Source organism: Lepisosteus platostomus, chromosome 11 (genome assembly GCF_059453375.1).
Source record: "Lepisosteus platostomus isolate fLepPlt1 chromosome 11, fLepPlt1.hap1, whole genome shotgun sequence".
NCBI classification, from domain to species: domain Eukaryota; kingdom Metazoa; phylum Chordata; class Actinopteri; order Semionotiformes; family Lepisosteidae; genus Lepisosteus; species Lepisosteus platostomus.
In genome coordinates, this window is record NC_142621.1 from 37,321,733 (window position 1) to 37,343,886 (window position 22,154).

The 22,154-nt window shown below is 42.3% G+C and overlaps 1 protein-coding gene across 2 annotated transcripts in view; it reads right to left on the bottom strand.

Moving 5' to 3' along the window:
• Positions 1-22,154, bottom strand: part of myo15b (myosin XVB) — a 72,615-nt gene that overhangs the window by 45,956 nt on the left and 4,505 nt on the right. The window contains exons 1-24 of one of the 2 annotated variants that reach the window (XM_088599487.1): positions 20,069-20,126; positions 16,522-19,497; positions 16,334-16,398; positions 15,368-15,431; positions 14,745-14,854; positions 14,029-14,103; positions 13,607-13,700; positions 13,260-13,363; positions 12,337-12,400; positions 11,410-11,523; positions 10,546-10,707; positions 9,034-9,147; positions 8,021-8,079; positions 7,021-7,144; positions 6,418-6,513; positions 5,687-5,818; positions 4,991-5,116; positions 4,327-4,404; positions 3,529-3,677; positions 2,675-2,720; positions 2,198-2,322; positions 1,225-1,342; positions 882-1,057; positions 18-108 (exon numbers count right to left, since the gene is read on the bottom strand). In XM_088599487.1, the coding sequence (XP_088455613.1) occupies positions 18-108; positions 882-1,057; positions 1,225-1,342; positions 2,198-2,322; positions 2,675-2,720; positions 3,529-3,677; positions 4,327-4,404; positions 4,991-5,116; positions 5,687-5,818; positions 6,418-6,513; positions 7,021-7,144; positions 8,021-8,079; positions 9,034-9,147; positions 10,546-10,707; positions 11,410-11,523; positions 12,337-12,400; positions 13,260-13,363; positions 13,607-13,700; positions 14,029-14,103; positions 14,745-14,854; positions 15,368-15,431; positions 16,334-16,398; positions 16,522-19,452 (5,217 nt within the window). In that variant the 5' untranslated portion in view covers positions 19,453-19,497; positions 20,069-20,126. Of the gene's footprint in view, positions 1-17; positions 109-881; positions 1,058-1,224; positions 1,343-2,197; positions 2,323-2,674; positions 2,721-3,528; positions 3,678-4,326; positions 4,405-4,990; positions 5,117-5,686; positions 5,819-6,417; positions 6,514-7,020; positions 7,145-8,020; positions 8,080-9,033; positions 9,148-10,545; positions 10,708-11,409; positions 11,524-12,336; positions 12,401-13,259; positions 13,364-13,606; positions 13,701-14,028; positions 14,104-14,744; positions 14,855-15,367; positions 15,432-16,333; positions 16,399-16,521; positions 19,498-20,068; positions 20,127-22,154 lie in introns of those variants that run through there. The other variant, XM_088599486.1, reaches the window with a different exon arrangement.

The window sequence follows — 22,154 nt, forward strand, 5'->3', positions numbered from 1 at the left end:
AGACTACTGCCTCCTACCTTCCAGCATTTCCTCTTGATGGTGTTTCTCGTGATCATCATGGTAGCCCAGAACTGGTTGAAGGACTGTTTCAGCCTCTTATAGTACCTCCTGTAGGCCCAAAGAGAAGGCAGTCATTGCTCCTCTGCAGAGCTCCTTTTCAGATTAGCATCTCCCTTAAAAATAACATTTGGGAGCTCCTAACTGTAGTTTACATTCACCTGCATTTTGTTTCATGACCCACACACAGACAACACAAACAACCACAGTTGGGTTTTTTTCTTGACAGAAATTAAGTACCATCAAATTAAGTAACCTGACAACTAAAAAGACACTGGAAACTAACTTAAGCACACTGACGACCTACCACCCAGATGAGGATGTGCATTTTTTAATTGCACTGCTGGTATTCATGAAATTGGCATATACAATACCACATTAGTGTACATCCAAAACACCTATTTTCTACAATCATGTGAGAGCTGTGGACTCCAGCCTTGTCTTGGTGTTGTTAAATATTCTCAGTTGATGGCTACAGATCAAGATAAACTTCCTAATTTGTTCAATGAGTTAAGAATTTAATTCAGCTGGAACTATATCATGAAGGCCCTAATGCACTCTGGGAATGTGTTGGAGACTCACAGGTATACAGAACAGCTGACCCCCGCTGGCCAGAGGGAAAAAAATACTAAGAGGCCCTGTCTGTCTACAATAGTCCTGCTATTGGGGATTTTAACTGTCTTTTCCCTCCAAACCAGGTTAGTCTCATTCCATCCTTGCTGGGGTTGGGTGATATTCTGACCAGATGACTTCTCTCCCTGCCCCACCTCAACACACTCGATCCTCAGCCCACTGATCTGAACAGCTCCCCCCTCCCTTCTCACCTGGCCTGGTGTCCGCGGATGTGGGCCTGGATGGTGATGGCTTTCTGCTTGAAGAAACGGAAGTTGCGGCGGCAGATGAAGCCGCGGATGTTCCTCTGGATGGTGATGGCTGCCCAGGTCTGGGTGTGGCTCCAGCGCTCCTCCAGCTTCTGGTACAGTGCCTCCTTCAGGAACACCTGTTCGACAGAAAGTCATGCCCAAGACCTCCCTCACAACAAATTCCCCACTTTTGCGACACAGGTTAAGTGTGAAGTTCAGGTAAATTTTGTTTGGCCACCTAGTCCCCTCTGTATTTATTTAAATCAGAGGTACACACCAGGTAGCATCAGCCCAGCTACTGTACCTTGGTGAGCCCGAACTGATAGTGTCCTGGTTCTGCACCTGGCAGTCTCTCCAGCAGGGCTGTACACTGTTCTCTCTCAGACAAGTCTGCAGGACGCTCTGGCAACAAAGGACCATACCTGAATGGGAGGGAGGTACTGTGACTCTTATGATGTGTTATATATTGCAGAAATGTGTATGGGTTTAGACAAACATGCAGTAAACATCCCCATTCCCAGACATCAGTCAATAACCTACTGTATTTCTACAGATTTAAGATCCAATGGAAGAGACTCCACTACATATAGACCTATTATACAAAAACAGATCATTTTGCATTTGTTTGTTTTGGATAATTGATCACTACATTCGTATATTGGCATATGAGGACTATCAGTGTTTTATATCAGTGTTTTCAGGATGTACAGTTCTGAGAATGGTCTCACATATCTCAAGCTGCAACAGTATTCACTGAAAATGAATGATGTAAAAACCCCATTGTGAACCATCTAATCTGATAACGCTTATGTCTGAGACAGTCCTATTCCATGTTCATGCGATGCTCCCATAAGCCTATTATGGGTTGAGGAAACAACAGTTGATTTAAAATCATTATTGGGGACAATAATTGCAGTTGATTTTACTGCTACAGTCATAATATATGAAGTTGCAAAAATCAATATACAGTTAATGCAATCATGCAATGAAAGAACTACGATTAACAGAAGGACAATAAAGGAATTTACTATAAACTCAGGCATATTTTTCTGATTTTGAATTAATTTCTGACTATTTTATTCATTCAATACTGTTTAATTTTGTTAACTTTTCTAAATGTACTGATAGCAGTCCATTCAAAGTGAATGAATCTAAAATACAGGGTACAAATACCTGTCTATAACTACAGTTAGTCAATGTTCTATACTGTGTATGGCACTGGAACACTAAGATGACAGAGACAAAGACAAGACTGGGAAGTCAGCTCCAAGAATTACCTGTCTATGAAATAAGAGTAGGAGAGTCTAAGAGGATAGCCCTCTTTCCTGATGTGGATGGTCTCCAAAATCCCAGCGTGCCTCAGCTGCAAGGTCACATAATCGACATCAAATATTCCAGGTAGCTGAGGGAAAAATGGTGCAAGAATTGGAAATTCTACCTTCACGTCTGCAATTCTGAAGATTTTTCAGGTCTCATCAAATAATCAATACCTTGAAACATTAGGATAAGGGTTTAATGCTCTTATAAACCTAAGTTGGACCAATTTAATCTTTATATTCAGTGTCTAAACTGTTGGTGACACAAAAACATATATACCTGTAGATAAGCTAAATGAGTTGTGATTGTGTCTGCTTTGCTTTGAAGGTGTGTGGTGTGGAATATAACAAGAGAAGACAGATTTTAGAAGATACTATCTATATTTTCATAGTGGGACAACATTGAAATCCATCCCATGTGAACAACACAAAACCTACCTTTTTGGAGTTTGGTTTGAGGCAGCGGATGAAGGTTGTTTTACACCTGTCAGCAAAGAGGGAAATAGGTGTACATTAGACATCACTGAATTAGATGATAGTAGTACAGTATGGGTAAGGTTATAAAACAAGACTGAGTATGCTGGACTCTTGACAGGCTCAAAGCACAACGACAAAGAGGATCTTTCTTTCAGTAGCTAAATATTGTTTGAAGTAAATAAGTCATAAAAAGAGACATGGACACTAAGCCAGCGACATGCCCCAGAAGCCTCACTACACAGCAGATCAGTAGGTAAATTCAGAGGGGTGACAGTAGCCACACTGCTCTCTTTCAAGAACAGGATCAATGGACAGCCAGAGGCCTTCTTCAGAAATCATGTGGATTCAGTTCAGAGCCAAAGAGCTTTGGTCTTTCTAACTGGAACACTGGAGATAGTAAACAGACCTGACAATATATCTGCAACGTTGGCATTGTGAATCACTGTGAATTCAATCAGATAGCTTCCTGCCTACCAGGCTGACCAATAAGGCAATGAAGAAATGACACAGACAACTTGAAGAAAACGATGAAATGTGCAAGGTGCTTGCTTATAGTTATACCTGTTGTATACAAGTGTATATCATAAAATGATATACATGGTGAAAGTCAAACGCTACATTCTGAAATAGCATCTGTTCTCTGTTTTCAGTGTTATTTATGTAACAATACATACCGTACAAGTTGAGTGAGCTGCTACAATTATTGAATACTTAATGTGTGCTTGCCATGATCCAGCTGCTCAGAAACCAGTTTATGCGAGGCTGTTCCTGTGAGGAAACCTTTAAATTAAACAATGCCCCCCAACGTGTGCTACCTCTCCAGACGAGCGGTCAGCTCGGATAGTGACTGCTGAAACCGAGACGCCACAGTGGGGGGGTGCTGGCGGTGACCTTTGCCCCTGACCCCCAGCTCTTTCTGCTGCGCATAGCCTTCCTGTACCTTCATAAACAGCGTGGAGACCATCTGAGCAGATGAGAGGACACTCAACACATCAGGCCACACTCAAGGACTGGGTTTGCTAACTATTAAATGGACACAGTTACAGCAAGCACCCTGCCATTCACACACCATGGGTGTAGCTAGCTGCTGTAAGTATTCCCACACTAAGATGGTAGGCATGCCCACCATTTTAGGGGCCAGAGACTATGTTATGACATAGAAAAAACACTCAGGTGCACTTCGGAAATTCATATTTAACAATGCAGCCTCTGTTTCAGTTCCACCACAGCTTCTTGGTGAGTGCAACAGTGAAGGGGTTTGGATTACTCATTTTATCATGATGGTCACCTTGAAAACAGGCTTCTTTTCGCAGTTTAGCAGCTGGGCTGTTTTTTTAGAGACTGCAGTCTAATAGCAAGCATCATAGCTCACCTCTCTTTTCTGAGCTCCTGAGCAGAAAAGCAAAGGTGAATTATGAGGGGAGATGAGAGGTTCCATTCCCAATTATAGCACTTTATTCTATGAAAGGCAGGTCCCAGTGATGGGACTAACACAGCCATCTGCCTCTGTTTTTGAGAGATGGAATATGTACAGTTTTCACTTAAGTACCACTGGCCCATACAAATGAGTTAGTTGCAGACTGTTATTCACCACTGTTCCAGGCAGAGATTACCTTCAACCGGCTGCGTGCGAAGAGCTCCAGAACTTCAGGACGAAACTGGTCATGGTTCTTATTCAGAAAATTGTGAACCTGAGAGCACAGGAAAATAAAAAGAAAACCCTGTCCATCACATCACTAAACTGCTTGTAGCTTTCTAAATTTAGGATGATCTGTTATCTCCATTTGAAATTCCTTGAGAGCACTTTCTCAGCTATTTCCACCAGCTCTCAAGCCCTGCTCTCTGGCTCTGTACATCCACACATTTTTTAGAGTTTCAGTGTTCATTTTTGTATTCAATGTTTTCTTTCAGACATATTGTGTTCCAGATCACAATTTATTAATTGATGAAAACAATACACCCTGGATGGGCACTCACAGAGACACATGACGCTACCAGCATGTCTTTGGGATGTAGGAGGATACTGGATAACATGAAGGAAACTCATGCAAACATGGGGATACACATACACACTCCATGCAGATGGCACCCCAGGAAATGAACGTAGGACCTCAGTGCTACAGAGCAGCAATGCTAACCACTGTGCTACCGTGCTGCTCTACATTACATAATATTTTAACTCTTTCTATATGGTATCAATATGTCTTTTGGCTGTGGCTCTGCTCCTTGTGTAGACAGTGCTCATGATTTCGAAGAGCTGGGCTAGGTCACACGTACCTGGTAGGTCACAGCGCCGGCGTAGTGGTGTAAAGTGAAGACGGGCAGGGGGATCTTGGGCTTTGTGTAGAAGGGGCTGTTTCCATGGTGATAGTGGCACTTCTGCAGGAAAGTGTGGTCTGTGGCCTGTGATAGAGAGAGAATCACAAAGTGTTGGGTAGGCAAGTGTGGGAAAGTGTTCCTGTGCTCCTAAAATACTTACTGCCTACTTCAATTAGGACATTTGGATCTTGTGGATTGGGTTCACATCAGTTTGATTAGGCTTTAAAGAGCAAGTAGCAAAACTCTGAAAACATAAGCTGTAGACTTAGTTGCATTTAATTCTGCAGTCAACATTTAGACAGCTTTTTTTGGCAGACATAATTGTAGCATCAGGCATGAAAGCTGGGCAGCTTGCTCCAGACTATGACAACTCATTGGGCTGACATTGTCATTGAATATTTGTATAAAGTTCTTTCATAGTCTTCCTCTCTGCTTAAAACTACACACAATCAGCGCTTTCAACTTGTCAGGGTACTATTCTAAAGCATCAACATCTTTTTTGCGCTATGCTGTGTAGAAGACCTTTCTCTGTTAGATTATTGTTTAGAAGAAGAGTACTAATTCTGAATTACATAATGTGGGTATTCACAATATCTTTTACCACAGGCTGTTTAGTGGAATTTAAATCAGTGCCCAGGGCCATGCAGTTCCCACCTGAGGTAGGCTGGTCTGGTCATCCAGGATTCTAAGGATACCATGTGGTCGAGCACAGATGAGGTCCAGGCAGGACTGACAGTCCAGCAGGGGTACTGGATACCACTCAATCTGCTCTGCGCTATACTCTTCCTGCAGGCATCAGGACACAAATAGAGTACTATACTGACTGGCACTCAGAATATAATCTATATTCTTACATTAGCTCATGTGAACTATGTAAAATGTACAGGGAGAGAATAACAGGGAGGAACTTCAGAACTCCTTGCGCCAGCTGTATGAAAGCTGTTCCACAGCTATACCTTGTGGAACAGCTATATGAAAATGTCAGGACTGGTTAGATATTAAGCAAATCCAACACACCTGATTGCCTTAAACTTAAATTAAAAAATGGTGCCGGCACTTACAGATTATAGCATCATATTGGTATTGCCTCCACAGCTTGACTAGCATCTGAATGAGAACTAGGTAATTCTTAAAATGCAAAGAGAAATTAAATGATGGGTGGCACAATAGCGCAGTGGTTATTATTGCTGCTTTGCCTGTGCAAACAGCTAAGGCAGGGTTCAATTCCTGAGGTGCTATCTGTGTGGAGTTTGTATGTTCTCCCACGTGTGCATCAGTTTCCTTCGGGAGCTCTGGCCTCCTCCCACAGTCCAAAGGGATAGTGGATGGTTAATTGGATTCTGTAAAAAACTGGTCCTGGTGTCTGACCACTTTGACCATCTCACCTGCTCCTGTGAGACCACCGCCTTGTTGACGAAATGCTGCAGCTGCTCGTTAGCATAATTAATACAGAGCTGCTCAAAGCTGTTCACCCCCAGGTCCTGCAAGGTGAGAAGGGGTTGTGAGTGGGCAAAGCCTTCTTCACTTGGGAGCTGGAACCTACTCCAGATCCCGCAGTCAGGAATCCGGTAGGTATTCTGTGTTTCTTTAAACAATCAGTAGGTTAAAGCTTTGAAGAAGAATTAAACTGGTCCAGTGAAAGTTAAATCAGATCAGTTATACACGTTTCTCTAACGAAGAGTTTACAGTATAAAATATAAGGGGACAACCTACTAGACTACAGACCCTGAGAACTGTAGCAGGGGACTGCCGATATACCGTCAGGCAGTGGTACAGTGCGAACATGAAGAGACATGATCACAATTATACATTGGCAGAGGCTTTACCAGAGCTGTTCCTGACACACATACAGCTGCCAGATCACAGACAGACAGGACCTAGCTCAGGCACGGGCAATCAGCGTGCGAAAATCATGCCAACAGACAGCATAGTATTCCAACAGCCCCGTGTGTAGACAGACAAGAAGTCAGGAAGACAAGAGACAGCACCTCAAACCCATAGATGTCCACAATGCCCACAGTGCTGTCCATCTCTGCGGGGATAAGCCATTCATTGATTCGGGCCAGAAGCCAGTCAAACAGCACCGAGTACAGGGCCTTGGAGATGGCATCCCTGCCAGCACAAATACAACAGATCTGTTCATAGGCGGCTGCAGCTGGAGCACATCTGCAGTCACATCCTGGAATTCAATCACATCCATTCATTTTCTAACTGCTTCATCCAATACAAGGTCGCAGGGGAGCCGGAGTCTCAAGCAGGCAAAGGGCATGCAGCGGGATACACCCTGGATGGGATGCCAGTCCATCACAAGCTATCGTTAATTTATTGATTAATTTTAAATTGATTCATGAATTGATGTCATATGTCCAAGTGCTGTTAAACACAAAACAAAATTCTTATGCTGAAGTAAGAATACATTCATAACCTGTAGTTTTTAACTCCTCTTCTTCTATAAGAGAGCTTTATATCACAATTCAGTTCAAATGTTTTCGGTCCCAGTCTTGAATAATGTGTTTTTATGATCTAGACAGGAGCTTTGAAGGTGACTGGTTGGTTACTTAGTACTTATAAAGTATCTTCAGGCTATCTAATAATTTGTTATCTTTTGTTTAATATTACCAATCTTAAATATGACTTACATATGGAAACCTCCGCAGAGTTAACCTAGTTTATCAGGTATGCTTGACTCCATAAATAAAACAAATCTCACAGACGTTTCTTCAAAAACTCATACTGCTGCTACTCCTTTGCTCATTGCACCTAACACTGTGGGATCCATTTACCTTCCTTAATCATTCCTTTCATCCAGGCCAAATCCCTTTCTCAAATTCTTCATTTACCAAAGTGCTCAATGCTATGGAGGTTACCTGAACCTCCTGGAATGTGGTGATAAACTCTGTTTAGACATGGCCAATGGACATGAAACTATCCACTCCTGCAGGAAGGCAATGAGGAAAGGCGTCTTCAGCATTCCAAGGAGATACATACCTGGACTCAATGGCACTTTCTACAGACAGGGGGCAGTAGATCCTGTCATACGATGTCTCCTGGCAAAAGACAAAGATAACCCATGCAGAGAAGTGCAAGCAAATTCCTTCCATGGTTTGAGAGTAGGGCTAACGACAGCAGACTGAAGGACCTTGAATCTTTTTTTGGTCTCAGTTGATAACAGCTGAAACGAAACTAGATTTTGTTTTTGTTTTTTTTCCCAGATTTTAACAGAAATATTAATAAGGTTGGGGAAGCACAGTGGTGAAGTGATTAATAATTGCACTGGGGCCCCGAGTTCAATTTCAAGAGAGCTATCTGCATGGAGTTTGTATGTCTTTTCATGTTTGTATGTCTTTTCAGGTTCTTCCCACAGTCCAAAGACATACTGGTCATATACATCTCTTCTGTTTTATTTGTACTGCTTGTTGGCGAATAGTTGTTTAGTTCCCACCTTGTGCCCAATGTTTCCCAGGGCAGGCTCTGGCCTACTGTGAACCTGAATTGGATACGAGTGTATTGAAAGTGAAGTGGTGATGTGATGTGAGAAGCAAGCTTGGAATTAGTTTCAAATAAAGTTCAGCAAGTGCATGGTGAAAACTGTTTTTATGCCAAGAATTACTAATACATGGATCAAATCGCAAAGCCATATTGGGGCAGCTGACACTAAGAACTTTTAATAATTCAGTGTGACTGTGATGGGATGGAGACAAGCATGCTTTGATCTGCTAAATTAGCATTTATTGCTTAAACCACGTTATGTTCTTATAATTGGTTATTTTCTGAATGCTCTCAATTTCTCAAATATCTACCCAAAAGAAAAAGTTTAAATACTCATATGTTCTCGTGCATGTTTTTCCAAAATATTTGCTCCAGGTTTATTAATCCTGGAGATGTAGTACAGGATTTAAACCAGGAAAGGTGGTGTGGCAAATTCCTCCACTGTGACTTTGACCCCTTCCATAAAAACACTTCTTGCCTTCCAAGACCTGCCTGCCCCACCCGTGTCTTACCGTAATGCGGTGAGTGATGGCTTTCTGCAGGGCGTCCGCCGAGATCTGAAGCAGGCTGCTGACAATCCGCGTCTCTGCGTCATTAAAGATCACCGCCAGCTCATACGAGTCGCTCTGAGGACACAGCAGACACTGCACAAGTGAGGGAAGGGGTACATTTCACTAGCCAGAGCTCCACTAGGTCCTCTTCAACACAGCTACCAAAGGATTTTGACATAAGACCCACAAACTCACGTTTAAAAGAAAAAAATGTTCAATAGACTTCTAAATTTCTGAGCTTTGAGTCAACAGTAGGGTTGGGCTTTACTGAAACAGATTAAATCTATTTCCCCTTTTTCAATTTTTAACTTCTCAATTATTGTAATTCAAGAAAGTCTTTATTGTAATTTCTCCTTAGGCTTTGACATGCTATCCTTCCTTATCATGTAATCTTTAATCTTCTGATGTCTCTTTGAATGACTAATAACTCATTGTAATGCCGACTCTTCAAATCTTTCAGATATTTTTTAAATGTGCCATTATTTTTACCATCTTTACTGTTTGTAAAATCTGTTTTCTTTTTACCACACAGTATGACTAGATATGTTTTTACACGTCTGTCTTGTATCTTGTTAGTTGTGTCCAATCAAACCAATTATGTTTCAACCATTAAAGTCTTGTAACTTCCTCTTTTCACCTTCCATGTATCATTCCTGAGGCCGTTTTTAAGTAACTAAGCAGCACCAACAAGAAAGAATCTCATAAATCATCCAGAATCCCACCTATCCAAACAAGAGATTTTCCAATCCCCTGAACCGCTTGTCTTTGGTATAGAATAATAGCTCTTAGACTCACATTTTTCATCAAGCCCTGTGTGATGCGTAAGACCAAGTTCTATTCCTGTCTATTTTTGCTCGGTATTGTGTCAGTTATATCACCACAACACAAACACTGCTAATTTTAATACTCAAATGGTTGCTTTGTGGGAAAAATATAAATAAGTACAAATCTGTTTCCAGAAGCATTTTTCATCTGCTGTCAACTTTATCAAATTACTGTGTTGCAGATAAAAAAATATGAAGGATTTGTAAGTCTGCAAACTACAATAGAGCTCAATTGCACAATGATCTCAAGTGTAGTTTGCATACTTACAAATCCTTCCTCTGCAGAATTCACTCAAGATGGCGTCTCTCCTGCTGTATCCTATCATGTCTGAGTGGGTTTCTGTGACTTCCAAATGCTGGAATTGCAGACTCCTTCATTAACAACGCAGGATTAAGCAGAAGAGATCTCTTCTGGAACCCACTGGTCTACTGGAAGCAATACGAGATATAAAAACATATTAACTATGTACAGCATGAGTATCAATAACTTACGTTTTCTGTAGCTGTGCTAGTTACCTTTAAATGTAATGGAGCTCTGTATAATAAATAATGGAAATTATAAGTAGAGAACTGGGAAAGAGGAGATAAACACAACCTCTCCTTGAAAGCTGCAATATAAAAGCTGAGTGAGGCTCCAAGACTAACTAACCTCATAAGAGCTAAAGCAGATGTTGCCCAGCTGCAGAATGGAGGACAGGATGGCCCAGGTGATAGTCAGTTGATCTTCACTAAGGCCAATTGTCTCCAAGCATCTGAGCAGAAGCAGGAAGTCTTGGTCGTCCCACTTCTCTTCCAGCTCACAAGCCCCCCCCTGTCCACAAAGTCCCACATTCAACCACAGGCCTCACTCAGCCAGTTACAAAACACCAGCCAAACACATTGTGCACTTGTCACTCTTCCATTAAAGATCCCACATTTAACAGTGACACTTTAAGGGGATTTTAGAAGGCTTTTCTTTTTGCTATCTTTGCTGTTATTCCTGCAAATCTGTTCAAAGTCCCCCATCTCCTCAGCATGTATAACCTTAGAAAAAATAACAGTATACTGTATCTATCACGACCATCTTTTTTGTTAAAATGTGGAAATACCTCATGTGGGATAAATGCAAGCAGGTAGTCTCTGCAATGCACAATCGCCATCCCCTTTCTATTGCAGACTGCCAGCTGACTGTGTACAGTCTGTCTACAAGAAGCTGCCAGGACCTAAATGAAACTATAGCCACCGGACCACTGCTCATTTACTATAATGTAAAGACACAGTCTTGATTAGGTAAATCAAGGACACAACTGGCTAATGAAATAGCTCAGATTTGAATTCTAGACAGAATTACCCATCTCACTACAAGCAGAAGGAAGCCTTTGCTAATTCGGCCACTCAAAAACTTTTTGTAAATGACAATATTGCTCCAGGGCAGAAGAATTCAACACTCTACCAGTTCAATTGCTTGATCCTCAATTCTTCAGCACCAATATTTAAAAAAAAAAATCTCTCATTGACTGAAGTATTGTCTTACCTGGTTGACATAGTAGTAGGTCTCAGCGCCCTGCAAGTAGAGCTCCTGCTTCTGCTGCTCACTCAGTCCGTCCAGCATCTCATAAAACACATGATAGTTCCTCTCTCCACTGGCCTGAGGATAGAGTGAAAGAGAACTAAGCCCATGGAGAAAAGATGCAGCATAATAATGGACCAACTATCAATTTATGGGATACGTTAACAGAAAAGTCAAAGCCGGAGCGGTTCTAATTTGTGGCTTTATTTTGTTCACCATATTCGCGTTTCCATCAAGACTGTCAAGAGATCTACTCTAGTTATCACTTTTATTTGGTTTAGCATGCAGGCAAGGCTAACAACGCAAGAGAGAGAGGAGACAATAGCAAAGCAGACCTGGCAATGTCACCTCTCATGTGCTGGAACAGGACACTCTACTGGAATCATTTCATGGCATGGTTTAAGAGTGCAGTTCCACAAGATGCCCGATCGTACTCAATCACTATAAATGCGATCCAGGGCAGAGATAGGGTCTTCTGATATCAATATACCACCTTTCAGTAACACAGTGTTTGATTTTACATTCATTCTAAATACAATGCATTTTCATATACAAAAGAAGATCCTAGATAAATACATAGAACAAAGATACAATATTTTGCAAAAGCAAATCAGGTTATATTAATAAAACTTGAAAGAATGTGTGTGACTTATTTCTATTCAGACTTCGATTACTTATTACAGCCTTTCAGTCCACGATTTCATCACTACAGAGAACCTCTTCGGATTTCTTCAGTAGTGATGTCACTGTAGCAATCTCAACTCACACATTATGAGTTGCCAGTTACACAGTTACAAAATTAGCTTTGAAGCCGGGGCACCAATTTGACCTTTATGTGATAACCATATGTGGTAAAACCTTCTGGCCAGGCATGTGCAACTTAGGACCCACCTGGAATACAACACGAGATTTCTCGAGGAGATACTGTGACAGCGAGGTCCCAACCACCAGGCCACTGTGGACAAACAGCATGATCAAGTGACCTGTTAATCCATGACAACTATCCACAGCCTAAGTGTTCTATCCTTTAATAAACACTAACATACAAAATCTACTGTAAAACATGAGATGCTCACTCAGTTTTCTAGCTACAGTTAGATCCCTTCCATCATTAAAACTTTATTTCCCAATTTCTGGTGTTAGATTAGATGGGAAGAATGTATATTAATATTGATCATATTAATTAATGTTGATATTAATATTAATAAACACTTATATTAATATTAAAGAGTTTGAATTATTTTGATAGCATCAAGCCAGCAGTGATTCTGTACTGTGTGAACAATGAAACATACATTACTTAAGTAGTGATTGTTGCATATGACCTGTGACATACCCTGTACACACATGGCACTACTGACATCCATCCATCTTCTAACCATTTTATCTGATGCAGAGTAGCAGGAGAGCCAGAGACTATCCTGGCAAGCAAATGGCTCAAACTGAGGTACATCCACACAGACAGACACAGTCACACCAGGGCAAATTTGCCCATAAGATAATTAACCCACCACTCTGTCTTTGGACTGTGGGAGGAAACGAGAGCACCCAGAGGAAACCAGTGGGGAAAACATACAATAGATATCATGGCAGGAATTGAACTTAGGACCTTAGAGCTGCCAGGCAATAATACTAACCACTGTACTACCATGCCACCCTGCATCACTGACATTGAGGATGGAATTATTTGTATAACTGCATGGACTGCATCTTTAATAGAAAACTCGCCATGCTGACAGGAGAGAGAGGAGATGTTTCAACAAAAGGCCCTGGGTCTTTGGAGGGAAGCATCAGGAGTCGGCAGCAGGACTCACTGTCGAATGTGGATGTGCAGATATTTCCCGAAGCGGCTGGAATTGTTGTTCAGGATGGTCTTGGCGTTCCCGAAGCTCTCCAAGATTGGCAGAACTTCTGTGGGCTGGGGGAAGGACAGATTACAGAGACGCCTAAGAGAAAAACTCAGAACAATGAAATATCCTGAGCCGACAGCACAGATTAGGCCGTAAGGGGGGAAAGGTTTTTAAACATAAAGATAGAAGTAATGTCTTTGCATTAGCAGTCTATTATGATACTACATTACAATCGAATAACCCCCTGCATATTATTTCTATTATATCCTGACCTAAAAGTGGTGCTGTGCTGCATCAGACATCAGACTGACCTGTCGCAGGCCCTCCACATTGCCCTGGTACACAGTGCTCAGGTACTGGACAATCAGTTTGGCTGCCTCCGTCTTCCCTGAACCACTCTGACCACTGTGGAGTGAGGAGACCATGACTCAGTCAGACCAAAGAACATCTGAGATCAGCTGTGCTAGCATTTATATCGCACTTTACAGACCAAAGTAGCAGGCTGATAAACAGAGCAGCGGATCTGCCCAAAGCTAGACAAAAACAGAAGCGATCATAAAGACAGAAGATCAAATACTAGTTCCTGAAAGCTTTCTTTCAGTTTAAGGTAAATTACCTACATTGATTGTGTGTGCCTAGAGTGTAATGGAGCCATGATCTCTTTTGTGAGGTTAAGAACACAGCTGATGAGCATAATTCTGCTCTGTGGAAGGGGTCATGACTGACATCCTACCTGATGACAACACACTGCTCCTGTGCAGAGCTCTGGGAATGACAGTAGGCAGCATCAGCAATGGCAAAGACATGCCTAGAGAGAGGAGAGACACACCCTCCAGTCATCACAGTACTGCAAACACTAGCACTGCAATCACGCTGGCACTGGCTTCTCTGAGCACACGGCTGAATCTTCAGACCTATTATAGACATCTTCAAATATGGTAAGAAATATTATACTATATTCATTTTCAGATATTTTTCAGAAACATGCTACAGAAAAATGTTTTTGCTAAAAACCAAGAACCCAGGAAAATACCACTACCAGTCCAACTTTGTTGCTAAATATTTCCATTTCTGCATTTTTTTTCCATTGCTAATATCTCAGAACCTTTTACCGTAAAAGGCCACTTTCTTGGATTTTTAGTATGGTTGGTAAGGGTGTCCTCTCACTCCCTGTAAAATAACAAGGATGGCACCCACATTGGCCTGCTCTTATTATCTACATCTCTGAGCTGGACCCATGGTGACAGAAAAGCCAAAGCAACAATTATTTTGTTTAAATTGCTATCCTGGAAGAGATAAAAGATTTTCACTCCAGAGCAGGATTTGTTCTTAATTTGCCCTTAAGTTCTTAAGGTAAATATATAAGTTTAAACTTTTGACTGAGCTCTGAGTAGAAAGCTGTCTCTCTGAAATTTGCCTTACAGAACCGGAGAAAACGTCTGTACTCACGGGGGGTTGCCCTGCAGCTCCTTGCCCTGGTACTGCTGGCTAATCTCCTCTGTGTAAATCCTCAGTGGTTTGAATGGATTCACAGACAGCAGCATGTTCCCAATGTAGGTCTGGAGGCAAAAGAAATATTGCTGTATTGCCTTGTGGTTTCTAATTCGGGTGATTTTGGGAACACTTTGTTTGAAACATTTGCTGTTAAATGAGTAGAACACCAAGGTTCTTTCTGAGTGCTTAGCTTTTCTGGAAGAAGTCACTTCACTGCCAGAGTTGGCTTTTTTGGCATAGGATGATCCCTATAGTCAACAGACTGCTGTTTGGAATCTGAGCTGTCTTATAGTTGCCTGACCAGGATGTCTTCAAGTCTCTGACAGAGGTGGTATTGAGAACTGCTTCTGACTTCCTTCTGATGCTGGACTGTGCTGTTTGCACAGTTTACCGTAAAAAGAAACCCAAAGCTCAAGATTATACACTTCAGAGAAGTCCTAAACTTTTCTCTTCTGACTGAAAATGTGTGAATCAAAATGTTGGCACCTGGAGCTCGGAAAAAAAAAAACTTTGTAAAAATAATCAAATAATGAATCTGAGAACTCCTGCTTTAGGACGGAAGAGATGTATTTACATACGTAAATGGTGTCTCGATGAAACCTCTTCTTCAGATTGAGAAGCACTGAGCTCTCACATACCTCCCTGGAAAAAGAGAAACGTGATATTGAGCAATCAACAGGCTGGCATTGTGAGAGCAAGAAACCAAGTAATCTTAAAAAACTGTTCTGCCACAAAAAAAATTGTTACAGCGAGAAAGACATCATAAGCAAGGAGTCCCTGCTGTCTTTCTCCAAAAAACATGCCTTTTAACATAAAAAGAGAGTATTTTTAAAACATGTTCCTCTGTCTTTACAGCATACAGTATATATGGGCTTCAATATACACTGCTCCCACTAGAAAGACAAAACAAAAAATCAAAGGCCATGGAACCAGAGCGTGACAAAGGAGTGTGTTGCTTCTCAAGGGCTCCCCTTCTGATCAGGACTTTGGGGGACCCAAGTGAATGGCTCCCCATTCTCTTCAGTTGGATTCTGACTGTTCATTTTTGACTGCTTGTGCCTCTTTCCATAATCTCCCTGCTATGGATCTTCACAATTATCTTCTGCACTTATTGTAGTCCTTGGTTTGATAAACAGCCACAGTTATGGCTTGGACAGCATGGATGGGTAGCTTGTCCCATACTCCCACAATGCTTTGTATAAAAAAGTGCGTCCTGTTCTCGGTGATACAGGCACTTCCCCCTAGTCACCATTTGTGCAAAAGTAGATCGTGCACCTCCTGTAAACTGTGTATCCCAAGAGAGAGAACAGTGTCTTGGGGCAGATAAAATGCTATGTGCAGTTTGAGGAGAGAGATATCATGTGGGAAAAAAAAAACTTATTGTGCGCTATCTGAACATTCCCTTTCAAGGTGCCGTACAGTTTTATGGTACTCTGAACACTAATCATACAATAGTGTACTCAGTAGACCTTTAACCTATATCACAGACGGGCAAAAAAGAGACCATATGAGCCAGCTGAAAAACCTTATCCTTCACCACTCACTCCAACTGGGACAGATCCTCGACTGCATCCACTTCCACAGAGTGGGCACTGCCTGGGACTGGAACCTGCAGCACGAAGCACACAGAGGTCACAAAGGCATCTACATAAGGTGTCGCTTGGATTTTAGGAAAGGAAGAATAAAGATGAACGAAGTTTCCGCATCTATATGATGTGGACTATTGACATACCTGGGTACTGGAGAGCCTGCTTTCAAGGAGGTTTTCGGCTGCATCTTCTGACTCCCAGGTGCTTCCTGAGGCTGGGGGCTGAGGAGGCTCAGCGTCCTTGTACATGGCCCACTTGCTGAGGTTCTCCACCGTGGGGTGAGGCAGCAATGTCTCAGCACGCAGCCAGTCCTCGGGGTTGCACCGTAGTGAACGGCTCTGGGCCCAGTGCACCTCCATAGAGGACTGATATACCCCTTCACCCATCAACTGGGCCACTTCTTGATCGGCCTCTTCCTCGTAATAAGAAGAAAGAAGGACCTCTTTTTCTGCATCTTCGTTGTCACAAAATCCTGCCATCTTTTCTCGGTTGCCCTCAGTTCCCCTTTGGCGTAGCTTAAATTCTCCTCCACTGCTTGGCTTAGAAGACATCAGCTTTGCCACTTTAAACTGAGAAGGTCTTCTTTCTTCTTTGCTCTTATAAGCATCTTTGGTTTCCACTTTTCTCCCTCCTAACCCTGTATTCCTCTCCCTGACTTGCTCCCTCTCCCCTGCATTTTCCACATTGCTCTGCCTTGTGGGATCCCCTGTCTTGAAACTCTTCTTACAGGATTTCAACAGTGTGAGGTCTGGCTGTACTGGGAGCACCAAACGGGCCCCAGGCTTAGGAGGGGTTCGAGGGGGCTCCTCGATGATACTGGCGGTGGGTGATGCACCTTTGGACTTGATAATCTTGTGGACCCTTGGGAAGACAATGGCATACTTTGCATCGCCAGGACTTGCCTTCTCCTCTGGCTCACTCAGGCTCTCAGAAGGTGGTGGTGGGGAATTGGGATCATCTGCAGGGGAATCAGAAGAGTCTTCACAGTCTCCTGTGAGAGCTTCTCTCCTTTGAGAGCCTGTCTTCACTGTGGATTCCACCTCCTCTGGCCCTGGCTCAGATTTGGGACCCTGGATGTGGATTCTTTTGCCTGCCAAACTGGCAGTGCTAGCAAGACGGATTGCCACCCTCCTACGGAACCGACTCTGCTTGCTGCTGCTGCAGTTCTTCTTCTTTGCCCTGGCAGACAGCCAGCCTGAGATACCAATTGCCCGGCTCACTGAAGCCAGCTTAGCTCTCAGATTGAAACTCTTGGGGATCCTTCGATGAATCCAGCCAGATACACGGCGCAATGTAGTCATCCCTTTCCTCTTGGTGATAAGATTGCCAGCTGAGCCAGCAACTGGCTCTGGAGGCACCTCAGTAATCTCTGCTGCCTTGTCACGCTTCCTCCTAGCCTGGTACCGAACAGAGGCAATCTTTACCCTTCCAAGCACCAGTCCAAAATTCTGAGTATGACCAGTGCCCTGTTTCTCTTCAGTGTCTCCTTTACTGGTTCTTTGGTCACCTGTTTGCACTTGCTCTTCTACAACAGATTTACTGCAAGACTTTACAGAACCTGCATCCAAAACATTTTGATTGACTTCTTGCTTTGAATTCTGTTGCTGTGTGGATGTGAGTCTGGCTTTAGCCTCTTGTTTCTTGGTCCTCAGTGTCAAGATCATATGAGACTGTCTCAGCATAAGACCTTGTGGGGATTTTGGGGAAGGAACTTCTAACTCCTCATTCTTTTTTCCCCCTACATCTGGTTTCCCTTTGGAGATCTTTGCCACTGTAGCCACCTGAAGTATCGGAGATTTACTTTTTACTTGACCCTTCTGCCTAAGAGCAATCCCTTTCACCTTGGTGGTCTGTACTGGTGGTGTCTCTTTCTCAACTGGAGATGATTCTTTATTTTGCATTGGCTTGGACTTCACCTTGACTCCACCTAGTAGTTTCGTTGTTAACTTGAGTGGCATGTCCTTTCTGGCCAAGGGAGTGCTTTTGCTTGCCTTTGGAGGTTCTTCGATATTATCATCCTGTATTTCCTTGCTATCTGATTTCATATCTTCCCCAGAGTTGGTTTCTTTCTGAGGTGACTCTGATGTTTCCTCCTCCTCACTGCTTTCAGCTTCCTCGCTGCTGGGTTCTTCTATCGGTTCCCCTTCTATTGTCTTTGGCTCTTTCCTCACATTTTGCTCCTCTTCCTCCTCCTCCTCACTGTCTGTTTCTGTGCTCTCATCACTTTCACTGGTTTTACTGGCTTTGCTCTCTTCCGTCCCTTCAGAATCCTCACTGCCATCAGACTTAGTATCACTGTCCTCCTGATCACTCTGCTTGGACCCTTCCCTGTCCTCCTCTGAACTCTCCACTTCACTGTCCTCCTCCTCTTCCTCAGTCTCTGTGCTGCTGCCTTCCTCTGATTCTTCCTCTATCTCCTGGGTCTTCCCTCCTTTTGGGACCTTGCGAAGCTCTTCCTTCAGGTTGACAACATTCTTGGCCACTTCCTTGGCTTGGGATTTTGAACCACTACCTTTTAGCTTCACTGCCTTCTCTGGGTTTCCCTTTGTAAGCCTGTCTGTGATCTCCACAGCATTTGTGTTCTCTTTTCTAATATCTTGCTTCCCAGCTACTTTAGGTTTCTCCTCTGGTGACTTTTGTTTTTGTATTAGTTCTTTATTACTTTGTATCCGTCTCTCTACTTGCCTCTCACAGCTCGGCTCTTTCTTCCCACCCTTACTTCCTTTTGTCTTCTCTAGCTCTTTTCTGCTTTTATCTGCTGCTGCTTTACAGTCCTTTTTCAATTCTGTTGGCTTTGATTTGGTGGATTCACTCTTCTCGGGTTTAGAGCTGTGAGCGGGCAATTCCTTGAATCTCTTTTTCTGTGTGTCACGCTTCTCTTCTTTTGTAGATTCGTCTCTGGAGGATTTTCCCACGTGACTCTTGGATTTGTGCTCATTCAAAGGTCTAGGTTCTTCCGCCTTATCTCTTTTCCCAGTCTCTGCTTTCTTGTCTGCACTCCTGGACTCAGAGTGGGATGCTCCGTGTCCTTTTCTTTTCCCACTGCTTTTCCTGGCTGGCTGGGAAGGAGCCATGGCCTCTCTCTCTAGGGATCAGAGTGCAATGATGTCCTTGTTCATCTAATACAAAAACGACAGTGATCATTTAGTTCAATTCAAAGCGAAGAATATTTAGGATTGCTTAATTTCTAAGGGCTATGTTGCCATAGCAAAACCCAACTTTAAAAGTTATGTTCAAGCAAACTCTACACCGAACAGACACTGGGAGATGTCTTTCTTCAAGGTGACTGAGAAATTAAGCAGTGACATATAAAACAAAAAAAATAGTCACAGTGGGAGAACTGTGTCTTTTTAGTCTTTGAAAGAGAAAGAGTGTGAGATTTCACATTGTCGTTTATCATATATATATCAATATTTCATTTGCAAATATTAATACATCAAGACTGTTATTCGTTTTAAAAGATGAAGAACATATTTTAAACTGCGAAGCACTCAACTTTTCCGTAGCTCCATTGGTTAAAATAAGCAAGTTAACATAAACAATTTATACTAGTGTTTTAATACAGTTTTTGCATGAAAACAAAATATTACATGCAGTAATTGAATAAGCCTAAGAATACATCAATAAAATCTCAAATTAAATATGCTTTGTATCTGCACAGACACACATACAGTATACACAGTACATCACCTGCTACAATTGTGGGGTTCCCAGATGCAACAATTCCTGAAAAAATGTAAATCATTATTATATTATTTTTAAAAATTCACTGAAACGCAGACATCTCTCAAAGTCTGTTTATGCCTGAGGCACCCCAGCATCAAGATCATTCACCCAATGTTATTTTGAAGAGATTTTTGACATAGGGCGCACTGAATAAAATGAAATTTAAAAGCTAGTGTTCATTTAAAGTAATTTAGGTTTTAATATGACTAGGTGTTTCAAGTCGTTACCATGTTGAGAAAAATTCAAATACCAAATCAAATTTACTTTCCTTGGATATTTACAATATTTTGAAAATGGATTGAAACTGTGCCGTTGCACTGCCTCCTTTCTGATTTGGTTATTCAGCAGCACAGCACAGTCACTCCTCTTCTGAATAGATCTGCTGCTTGAAATCCTTAAGCAAGTGGAATAAAACATAAAAACTTCTACAACAAGTGGTGTGCCCTGTTAAAACCAGCTGAGGCTGATCCAGCACCGCTATATTCCCGTGGAGAAAAACAGCTTGGTATGAAAGCCACACAGGTAGTTTTAACTGCCCAAAGCTGTGGAGCTCTGATAATTGGGCCATCTCCTGGTGGGAGTCCACATGGCACAATATTCAGATATTCAGATGAAAAAGGCAAAAAGAAAAACACATTTTCTTATTTTAAATCCGTAACCAAAAATTATTTATTAAAGAAAACACAATATCTCTTTCAAATTGGTGTGTGCCAATTTCAGTCTAATTTCCAGTCCAACCTGAACAAACTAAAAATGTCCTACTGACTATTTGAATGACACTTTCAAGAAATTCTTTTCTTCCCTTTATGCTAACAATTCAGAAAGGAGCAGCCACTTTTCTAAACTGCCGTCACAAATTCTTCACGCATACAGAAAACTCCAGGTTTTTGCAGGACACAATGAATTTAAAGGGAACAATGTTATAAAATATCCTCTAGTGCCAAAACTCAGCATATACAAAAATATTTTTTGCAAATATGATGTCAACGTTGATGGAAGATGTCCCCCTCTCTGTATAATATATCCTTGCAGGTGAGTCGTAGTGTGTTCTTACCTGTGTGCTCAGCTGCTGGGCAGTCATGACCGGGACCCCCTGAGGGAGGCTGACAGTCAGAGCGCACAAGGAGGCTGGCTGTCACACACACGGGTCAGCTGTGAATTATTCAGTTTCTCTACACAGGCCATGGAATTGTGCTCCCATTCATATCAGCAGCTGGCCGACAGGACCCAGAAAGGTGAGAAGAGCCAGGGAGAGACTGACAATGGGTGCTGACAAATGCGTGACGGGGATGGGGGGGGGAGTTGGGGTGAGCTGGGAACCGAAGTGCTCATCACAGTCCAGAGTGGCTCACGCAGCCCTTGATGTAGTGAGGACCACCTGCACTCGAGGGGGCTCGGACTGAAACTGCTGTCCTGTTTTCACAGTAGGATCTGGGAGGTTTCTGAGGCCCCTAAAAGTTTACCAAAGGAGTGCATAGAAAAGCCAGCACAGATCTTAATTAGGCAGTCAAATCCACAGCCCCCATCAATTCGTTGCACAGGCATCAACAGAGACCACCTGGATAAGACTAGACTTTTTGTTTTGAAGTACAATGCAATTTTCAATAATAAAAAGATAAGGAGGATCTTCTGTATTCAGAAACTGTGTAATGCACTCATTAGACAACATCTAGAACATAGCATAGAGTTCTGGCACATACAGTAATAAAAAATAATAGATACCATAGAGAAACTTAAAGGAAGATCAACAGGACTCTTTCCCGAACTAAAGGTCATGATTTACAAGAACAGTTTTAAGGAATTTTATCTGGTTCAACAGCTGTTTCTTAGAGGATCTTGGGGAAATAAGTTCAATGACGTGCTTAGGCTGTGCATTTAAAACCCACTGACTCCTGTGTGCAAAAGTGCCTCCTGTTCTTGGTCTTTAAATCACTCTCACCTCATTCACTTGTATCCTTATTACACTACCGAGCATAAAGTAACCCAGTGGGTTTGGTGCATCTAGTATCTTGTGGGATTTTGACTGACTGTATCAAGGTCTCAAATAATT